This window comes from Ailuropoda melanoleuca, unplaced genomic scaffold (assembly GCF_002007445.2).
Source record: "Ailuropoda melanoleuca isolate Jingjing unplaced genomic scaffold, ASM200744v2 unplaced-scaffold6751, whole genome shotgun sequence".
Classification (NCBI taxonomy): domain Eukaryota; kingdom Metazoa; phylum Chordata; class Mammalia; order Carnivora; family Ursidae; genus Ailuropoda; species Ailuropoda melanoleuca.
The window spans coordinates 257,541-268,088 of NW_023242181.1; the positions used below are offsets into that span (position 1 = coordinate 257,541).

Sequence of the window (10,548 nt, forward strand, 5' to 3'; positions counted from 1 at the left end):
GGGACCCAGCACCCAGGGCACCGATGCGGCACAAGGGGACCCAGATCCCAGAAACCAGCCTCCGGGCTCCTCGGGGCTCCCTCCTAGACTCCTGCTCCCACGTGAACCTGGATCGCCATCTCCTCCCCAAACCTGCCCTCAGGGCCCTGCCACGGCCTGGGCCCCATGCACAGTCCCTACCCACGTATCTGTACGAATATCAGAAAAGCGACCTTAAACCACCTCTCATCCCTTGCTCCAGATCCTGGGGAGTTGGGAGACTTTTCCCCAAAGGGGTATGGGGCTCATGGTCCTATGCCTATTGCTCTGCCCTTTGGTTGTGAAGGAACAATTCCCTGGGGCCCCTCCAGGGTCTGGAGCAGGCGCCTCCTTGTGCTGCACACAACATTCCACAAGGCCCATCAGTTACCGCAGCCACTGAGCACTTCACAGATGCAGGACGTTCATGTGATTCCCGTCTGTTGCCAACTCACAGAGCTGCACGCAACATCCTATGTGCCCTCAAATCCTGAGCACCCCCACCCATGAAACAGTCTCTGTGTTCTCAAGCCTGGGATACATCCTCAGAAATCACAGGGACGATGCAGTTAGTGCAGGGAGCGGCTGTCAATACTCAGCTAACCATCTGACCTGAGATACCAAGGTCCACTCACACACCCCCCACCTCACATCCTCCTATTGTTGCCATTCTCCTTTTTCCCTAAAAAGATTGCATGAGTTATTTTGTTGAGAGACAGACAGAGATTGAGACAGAGACAGAGACAGAGACAGAGACGGGAATTGGAGACACAGAGGGAGAGACAGGATCCTCAAGCAGACCCAGCCATAAGTGCGAAGCCTGACGACAGACTCGTTCTCAGGTCGTGCAAGTCATGACCTCATCCAAAAGCAAGAGGCAGACCCTGAACCCACAGAACCAGCCAGGCACCTCTCTCCTTTTGACTACTGTGGGCCCTCCTGTCCCACCTCTTTGCCTACGTCACTGAGAGCCCGGGGGTTTGCTCTGGGCTCCAAACCCCAACCCTCCTGGTGACCGCAGTGAGCAGTGAAGACCGCATGTCTCCCCCGTCCCACCTCAGGCTAGGAAGGCCTCAACCAGGAAGAGCAATGGGGCCTGCGTGGTGCAGCCCCAATGGGCGGAGCTGCTGAAGAAGCGAGTGGAACACCTGCTGCCCACCTTCCTAGACGGAGACCTCAGCTACGTCTCCATGTTCTTGGCCACATACAGAGCTTTTGCTACCGCCCAGGAGGTGCTGGACCAGCTGCTGACAAGGTGGGCACCCTGCCCCTCCACAGCCCAGTGGCATTTGCCCACCTCCTGCTTGGGAGTCTGGGGAATGCCACCCAACTTAACGGAGCCTCACTTGGCTTCTCTGACTGGGGCAGAGTTATGACAGGGTCTCAGTGGGGTCCTGTAAGGTAAGGACACCTGGGTGCCTGGCCCTGTGGAAAGGTCCGCTACAGGGGTTGTGTTCGTGCTCGTGGATCATCGTCCCACTCCCCATGAGGAAGCCTCTGCCTCAGCCCTCACCATCACCACAGTCTTGAGCTGGGCTCTTTTTCCCTTGGAAAAGGACATCTGACACTCCATCTGGGCTCTGTGCCCTGGGTGAGACCAGAGCAGGAATCCCCGGGGATGAGCAGGGGGCCCAGGCCCCAGGCACACTCAGCTCTCTGGGATGGGGCTGGTGGGGGCCCTTTCATTCATTGAGCATAAAGGATGGATGCCCTTCTAGGTGCAGACCTGCAGACGCTTCCCTAGGCGCTGTGATCCCATGCAGACAGCGGACAGCACCCGGAAGCACCCCAGGTCTCCATTCTGGATGAGAGGGAGGGTTCACAGGGCATTTCATGTGATCCCCCCACCACCCCTCTAGCCTCCTCTAGCTACAGATGCGTCCTCTCATCCTGGGATGAGATTGGCGGAGCCCAGGAGCAAAAGGGCATGTGAGTGAGCTTTGGCTAATGCAGAGGGCCCTTCCTTCTTTGAGAGGGCAGTGAGGGGACTGTGATCTGGGGGCTGCTGGACCCTCATCCCACACATCTGCAATTCCTGGGTGAGGGCTCAGGTCTGAGGGCTTCTTCTGCAGAAGAGGAAAGGGGTCCTGGAGAGCCCTGGGTGGGGAGTGGGGATTGTGGGAGAGCAGAGGGGGCTGGAGGGCAGCCTCAGCCCCTCACAGGGTCATTCCCCATACCCACCGCCTCCCATCCCTGTCTCTCCCCCAATCCCGGGACCCAGAACGAAGAGCATGGCTTCCACACATCTGGTGGAACGTCGACACTGGGTGCTCAGCAGGTACTCAGGAGAGCCAGGGAGGGATCAGGGACTGGACGCCCCCCACCCAGTGGGAGATCATTGTCCACGGAAGGACACCCTCTCCTGGCACCTACTGTGAGGCAGCACGTAGGCTCGGGAGGGGAAGTGGGAGGTATCGGGAGGGTCCTGGGAAAGCCAGGGATGGGACAGAGTCCCTTTGTTCCCTCCTTGGTTGGATAGTCACAGAGAACCAGTGTGCACTGAGGGCAAGGACCACGCCAGACACGCCACCCCTCCCTGCCCACATGCAGTGGAAGTCACGTGGCAAGTGGGCAGGGAGACTGAGCAGGGTGTCCAGTTTCCACGTAGAATACAGAAATGGTCACACCAGGCGTCAAGGGCTCCCACTCACAGAGGCTTTTGGCCAGCCCCTCCGCAGTGACAAGGCCTGCCTCAGGCAGGACTGCCACATCACAGGTGGACATGGAGTAGGTATGGGCTCTGACAGCCAGGAGCTGGGGACCCAGGGGCCCAGGTTCCCACAGGGGTTCCCTGGGGCATCCGTGTGGGAGGCACCCTGTCCTCTGACTCCTCTGCTTACCTGTCTGTCCCCAGGGCCATCTCCTCCATCCTGGCCACCTGGCTGGACCACTACCCTGAAGATTTCTTCCAGCCCCGAGAATTTCCCTGCCTAAAGACACTACTGGCATACGTAGGGTGCAACGTGCCAGGCTCAGACCTGGAGCAACGTGCATGGCTCCTCCTCTCTCGGCTGCGACACCTCGAGCCCACTGAGCTGGAGGCTGGGGGTGAGGAGGACTGGGGGTGACTGATGGAGGCCTGTGGAGGGGAGACAGTGGGCCACACAGAGCAAGCCTCCACAGACTGCAGTGTGGCTGGGAGCAAGGAGTGGTCTCAGATCACCATCCCCATGGGCTACAGTCTGGAGAGACCACCCAGGGATGGGTTCTTAGACTCAGACAATATTGAGTGGTGGGCAAAGTTGCCTTCATTTGGAAGGGACATGGAAAGACAATCATGATGACCATACTTTCTCTTCTTGGAGTGACAGCAGCAGCCCCAGGGCGAGATCCGGAACTGCGCCGAAAGTTGGTCCCAGCTCCCACTGTGGTGCCTGCTGCAGCTTCAGAGCCTGAGCTGGAAAATCCCATCACTGCTGCTGGAGCTCAGCAACTCAAAAGAGCAGGGACTTCGCCTGCCTTGTTGGGCCCAGTGCAGCTGGTGGTCAGAGCTCTGATCCACCGTGAGGACATGCAAGAGTCACCTGTGCCTTTGGAAAGCCAGGAGCCTCAGCAGGCCCCAGCACCAGCTAGAGAGGTCTCTGAAGGGCCCCTGATGCCACCTGCCCTGTCAGAGCCAGTGCAGGACATACTCACACCTCTGACTCCCTGTCAGAAGTTCCAAGAGGCCCCTGCGCCCTTGGCAGCCCCAGAGCCTGAGCAGGCTCCAGTGCTAGCTATGGAGGTCCCTGAAGAGCCCGTGATGACAACTGCCATTTCAGAGCCAAGGCAGGATATTCTCACAGCTCAGACTCCCTGTCAGGAGCTGGAAGACCCACCTACACTTTTTGCAGCCCCGGCGCCCGTGCATGCTGCAGCACTAGCTATGAAGGTCCCTGAAGGGTCCCTGATGCCACTGGCCATGTCAGAGCCAGCGGAGGTTACACTCACAGCTCTGATGAACTGTCATCACCTGCAAGAGCCACTGGCATCTATGGCAGCCCCAGAGCCCGAGCAGACTCCAGCACCAGCTACGGAGGTCCCTGAAGGGCCCCTGATACCACCTGCCTTGTCGGAGCCGGTGCAGGACATACTCACAGCTCTGACTCCCTGTCAGAAGTTCCAAGAGCCACATGTGCCCTTGGCAGCCCCAGAGCCTGAGCAGGCTCCAGTCCTAGCTATGGAGGCCCCTGAAGAGCCCCTCAGGCCACATCCCATGTCAGAGCCAGCGGAGGATATACTCACAGCTCTGCCTCTCTATCAGGTGCTAGAAGAGTCACCTGCACCTTTGGAAAGCCCAGAGCCCAAGCTGGCTCCAGCATCAGCCCTGGGGGTCCCTGAAGAGCCCTTGGTGACACCTGCCATTTCAGAGCCACGGCAGGATATACTCACTGCTCTAACTCTCTGTCAGGAACTAGTAGAGTCACCTGCACCTTCGGAAAGCCAGGAGCCCGAGTTGGCTCCAGCACCAGCTATGGAGGACCCTGAAGAGCCCCGTAGGCCACGTCCCATGTCAGAGCCAACAGAGGATATACTCATGGCTCTGACCCTCTGTCAGGTGCGAGAAGAGTCACCACCACCTTTGACAGTGCAGGAACCTTAGCAGGCTCCGGCATCAGCCATGGAGGTCCCTGAAGAGCCCGTGATGACACCTGCCATTTTAGAGCCAAGGATGGATATACTCACAGCTCTGACTCCCTGTCAGGAGCTGGAAGACCCACCTGCACCTTTTGTAGCCCTGGCGCCCACGCACACTGCAGCACTAGCTATGGAGGTCCCTGAAGGACCCCTGATGCCACCGGCCATGTCAGAGCCAGCAGAGGATACACTCCCAGCTCTGATCAAAGCTCATGAGCTGCAAGAGCCACCGGCATCAATGGCAGCCCCAGAGCCCAAGCAGGCTCCAGCACCAGGTAGACAGGTCCCTGAAGGGCCCCTGATGCCACCTGTCCTGTCAGAGCTGGCGCAGAATATACTCACTGCACTGACTCCCTGTCAGGAGCTCCAAGAGCTACCACCGCCCTTGGCAGCGCCAGAGCCAGAGCGGGCTCCAGCATGAGCTATGGAGGTCCCTGAAGTGCCCCTGATTCCTCTTGCCATGTCAGACCCAGCACAGTATATACACAGAGCTCTGACTCCCTGTCAGCATCTGCAAGAGCCACCTGCAACTTTGGCAGCCCCGGAGTCCAAGCAGGCTACAGCACCAGTTATCGGGGTTGCCGAGGGGCACCGGCAACCGCCTCTCTCAGTGAAGCAACTGGCCTCAGCCCTGGAGCAGCAGTTCCTGCTCACTGAATCCCCAAAGGATGGCTTCCTCTCCCCTGTCATTCCAGTGTTTCTAATTTTTGCGTTTTTCATGCACCTATTTCATAGCTTAATATATTCTGCTCTATAAATAAAGGATAAATTGAGTTTTCATGGAATTTTTACTCTGATCCTTTTAAATTGTACATCCAGGTGTCATTAGGTACAGAGTGTTTCACAAACTTGTCCTAAAATATTTCCCTCCCAGAGACTCCTGTGCCACTCGTCATTTACTGCTCATGCCCTCAGCCCAGTCCCTGCAGCCATGGCACCCTCTCCACCTGTGAGTTACTTCTTCTGAGTTTTCACGTGTGTGGGATCATATAGTGTGGCCTTTTTGTATCTAGCTATGTAACCTATGAGTGGTTCATTTTTTCCCCAGGTTTTTTTCTCTTAAATAACAAACAAACAAAAACAAAAACAGAAACAAAAAGAACGCATTTTACTACAAAGAAATACTCCTGATACAATACTGTGCATGTGAAGCCCCAAAATGAAATGTGTTCATGATCTGGGATAGGCTTCCCTTTTGTAAGTGTGACCCAAGAGCCAGAAATATCTGGGTCCATGAGACACCTTCAAAATCTTTCATTTTCCTGGATAGGCCAGGTTTCAATGATTCTAATGTGCATATTATAAAAATATTAAGACTGCATATTAAATCTTCCTCTTTATTACAAACATATCAGGTAATTAAAAAGTTCTCCAAGGTTTTAGCCTGCTTATGTTTTGTTAGTAAAATAGTGATGTAAATATGAAGAAAGGAAGAAACATTCCTTCTACCTTCTACCATGATAGCCCATAACACATGGCGTCCCTCTGCCAGTCCTTTCCCTNTGTGTTCATGATCTGGGATAGGCTTCCCTTTTGTAAGTGTGACCCAAGAGCCAGAAATATCTGGGTCCATGAGACACCTTCAGAACCTTTCATTTTCCTGGACAGGCCAGGTTTCAGCGATTCTAATGGGCATGTTATAAAAATATTAAGGCTGCATATTAAATCTTCCTCTTTATTACAGACACATCAGGTAATTAAAAAGTCCCCTAAGCGTTGAAGCAGGTCACGTTTTGTTAGTAAAACAGTGATGTAAATATGAAGAAAGGAAGACACATTCCTTCTACCTTCTACCATGATAGCCCATAACACATGGCGTCCCTCTGCCAGTCCTTTCCCTCGGAGTGTATGGGTGAGCAGGTGAGGGGGAGGGGTTTGCCTGTGTGTGGGACAGGGTGGGGCAGGGAGGGTTCCACAGCTGGACTCTTGTTCAGCCTGAGGTCCCCACAGTGGACAANTTCACAGCTGGGCTCTTGTTCGGCCTGAAGTCCCCACAGTGGACAGGCACTGCTACTCCTGTCCCCTTCTGCATTTTCAGGGGCTACACATCATTTACTCAGCAGCACCACCTGCCGAACAGTTGAGACATCTCCAATTCTTTGAGTCTCATCCTTAAAGTGAGGAGTAAAATGTGCCCTAAATCTCTTTTGCTTTAGGACTGTTTCCTAAAAGCACAAATTCCNCACACTTTAGTCCCACTGTTGGAGTACTGGCTGCAGGGTCCTCTATCTATGCTCCCTTTCTTTCCGTGGAGCCTTGCTCGGGAAAGGAGGGTCCCCGGAGACTAGAGATGAACCCTGAAATCATGCGGAAGACAAGCCAGCAGTGAGGCCATCAGGCTACCTGGGCGGGACCCGTGGAGCAGGGACGAGCCTGTCCATACCGCCCTCGTGGATCCTCCCTCCACAAGCGTCCCTGCCTACACCGCCCCCCCCACCCCCGGTCCTGGAACACCCCTCACCGAGACCCCGTCCCGGGACACACCCCAGCCACTCCAGGCCCTCCTGCTCTAGAACTCAGCTTCTAAGTAGAGCAACTGGGTCCTGCTTCCAGGCCAGCAGAGGGGCGTCGGCCGGGCCACACTTTTCAGCTTGCTCCGGGTCCATCCTTTTTGGGCCCTCTCCTCGCAGGAAGGAACCAACCTCTCATGGAAGCTCAAGTCAGTGAGTCACAGACATGACCTGAATGTGTTCATCCATATGTCCACTAGGTGGCAACAGCAAGAACTGCTTGAACCTCTGTGAACAGGAGGGACCTTGACTGAGGAGGGAAGAGAAGGCNTGTGTTCATGATCTGGGATAGGCTTCCCTTTTGTAAGTGTGACCCAAGAGCCAGAAATATCTGGGTCCATGAGACACCTTCAGAACCTTTCATTTTCCTGGACAGGCCAGGTTTCAGCGATTCTAATGGGCATGTTATAAAAATATTAAGGCTGCATATTAAATCTTCCTCTTTATTACAGACACATCAGGTAATTAAAAAGTCCCCTAAGCGTTGAAGCAGGTCACGTTTTGTTAGTAAAACAGTGATGTAAATATGAAGAAAGGAAGACACATTGCTTCTACCTTCTACCATGACAGCCCATAACACACGGCGTCCCTCTGCCAGTCCTTTCCCTCGCAGTGTATGGGTGGGCGGGTGCGGGGGAGGGGGTTTGCCTGTGTGAGGGACAGGGTGGGGCAGGGAGGGTTCCACAGCCGGGCTCTTGCTCGCCCTGAGGTCCCCACAGTGGACAGGCACCGCTACTCCTGTCCCCTTGGGCATTTTCAGGGGCTACACATCATTTACCCAGCGGCACCGCCTGCCGAAACAATTGAGACATCTCCAATCCTTTGAGTCTCATCCTTCAACTGAAGAGTACAATGTGCCCTCAATCTCTTCTGCTTTAGGACTCTTTCCTAAAAGCACAAATTCGGGAACACACTTTAGTCCCACTGTTGGAGTACTGGCTGCAGGGTCCTCTATCTATGCTCCCTTTCTTTCCGTGGAGCCTTGCTCGGGAAAGGAGGGTCCCCGGAGACTAGAGATGAACCCTGAAATCATGCGGAAGACAAGCCAGCAGTGAGGCCATCAGGCTACCTGGGCGGGACCCGTGGAGCAGGGACGAGCCTGTCCATACCGCCCTCGTGGATCCTCCCTCCACAAGCGTCCCTGCCTACACCGCCCCCCCCACCCCCGGTCCTGGAACACCCCTCACCGAGACCCCGTCCCGGGACACACCCCAGCCACTCCAGGCCCTCCTGCTCTAGAACTCAGCTTCTAAGTAGAGCAACCGGGTCCCGCTTCCAGGCCAGCAGAGGGGCGTCGGCCGGGCCACACTTTTCAGCTTGCTCCGGGTCCATCCTTTTTGGGCCCTCTCCTCGCAGGAAGGAACCAACCTCTCATGGAAGCTCAAGTCAGTGAGTCACAGACATGACCTGAATGTGTTCACCCATATGTCCACTAGGTGGCAACAGCAAGAACTGCTTGAACCTCTGTGAACAGGAGGGACCTTTACTGAGGAGGGAAGAGAAGGCTAGCTGAGGACAAAACTGGAATGGACACCCCCCCACCCCATCCCTACCATGGGGTGTACGTGACATTCCTCAGGTACTCCTGGCTGCCCTAAAGGGCAAAGATAGTTAACCTATAGACACTACAATCCTGCAAGACTTAAGTGTCCCTCAGCTTCCCAATGTCTTAGCAGTTTACAAGAACCAAGCATTTCTATCAATAACTTAGCTTCCTGAAGGGAAGGTAGATACAATGAAATGTCCTTATAATCCCCAGCCTCCAGTAAGTTCCAACATTCTTAATGTTCATGCCTTGCTAGGGGGCAAAACCACCTTCCCTAGACAATGGCAAGGCCTCTGTACCTTGTGATTCTTCTTTAATATATGCAAGTATTATCTCAACCTCCCTTTTTCCTTACCTTGCCCCAACCCCATAGTCTATCATCAGCCACCCCTCACAAGCCGGGGCAGCAGCTCTTTCTGCCACGAGTCCTGTCATCAACCACCAATTTTGCACCAAAGATGTCTCAAGAATTCTTTCCTTGTCATTGTCGGCTCCGGATTCCACCCCACTGAACCTCACCTATATTCCACAACCTCCTCATTTCCAAAGCACGCTGGGTGCTCATGGAAGCTGCAGGATGGACAGAGCCTCAACCGGGGCTTTGGCACTGGGAATAGCCCCACCATACACCTCAGGTTCCTCCAGCAGTGACCCCCTACCCCTGCCAGCCCCAATTCTTGATAACCCTCCAGTTCAGTTGTTGTGAGAGCAGTGCCTATGCTTCCTGCTCGAGACACAAGTGAGGAGAAGGGAGAGATCCCTCTCCACACACGAAGTCAGCTGAGGGGGAGTCCACTTGATCAGAAGCTCTCCATCTGGGAGCCCTGCAAAGGACAGAAATGCTGTGACCCTCCGCCTTCCACAAGGAGCTTTGGTGTGGGGAGCACTGCAGAAGTCTACAGAACATGGCACACAACAGCATCACACCTCCGTGCCTACAGATGCGGGCTGCCATTTTTATTCTCACCCTCTTAAGAGGCAGGGAAAGCCCTCTGGGAACACAAGGTACCCAGAGCAAACAGATGACCCTGAGCCCCTCCGGGCCCCCTGGCAAGGGGCAGTGCATCCCCGTTCAGGCTAAAACACCTGAGAATCAGTGCCTAGGCACCTGCTCCCTGAAAACGAGGTGAAAGAACAAGTGAACAGCAAGTTTACAGACCAAAGAGGATGGCCACACTCCAGTGCTAGGGGAAAATAGCACCTAGAGCTCGAGGCTTTTTCTCATGATTCATTTCTCTCTCCATTCAAAATTTTCCATTTTTTTTCTTTTTTCCCTTACCAACTACTTTTTTTTTAATTTTAGCAACACTTCATTTTTCAATCTTTTCTTAAAGTTCATTTTTTACATTGACATTTTATACATTTATTCTTCATTTTTGGATTCCTTTCCCTGGGAAGGAGTTGGGCTTTCTATACAATTTTGGGATTTAGTGACTTCCAACACACAGACCAAAAGACACTCAGGAACAAGTGGATCACCCTGTTTTGTCCACCCTCTGAGATCATAATCTCTCTCTCTCTGCCATCCATTCTTCTCTGGGAAAAGTGACTAGAGGGAGGGATTCACAGCAAAAGAAGAGCCAGTGGTAACACTCTCTGCCACTGATCTAATGCATACGGTTTGAAGCAAGATGTCAGAGCTGGAAATCAGGATGATAATTACAAAGTTGCTAGCTGGGCTTGAAAAAAGTATAAATGACACGAGAGACTCTCAGAGTGCAGAAATGAAATCAAATCAGGCCCAAATTCAAAGGGCTCTAACTGAGATGCAGTCTACATTGAATGTGGATGCTCTAACGCCTAGGGTCAATGAGGCAGAAGACAGAGTCAGTGACACCAAAGACAAGCTGATGGAAA

The 10,548-nt window shown here is 53.9% G+C and overlaps 1 protein-coding gene across 1 annotated transcript in view; it reads left to right on the plus strand.

Annotated features, from left to right (window-relative positions):
- The first annotated feature begins 5,059 nt into the window (after positions 1-5,059).
- LOC117800278 (KHDC3-like protein) overlaps positions 5,060-10,548 on the plus strand; it is a 31,169-nt gene continuing 25,680 nt past the window's right edge. Inside the window, 1 exon segment of the mRNA XM_034652808.1 lies at positions 5,060-5,346. Within this exon segment, the coding sequence (XP_034508699.1) occupies positions 5,060-5,346 (287 nt within the window).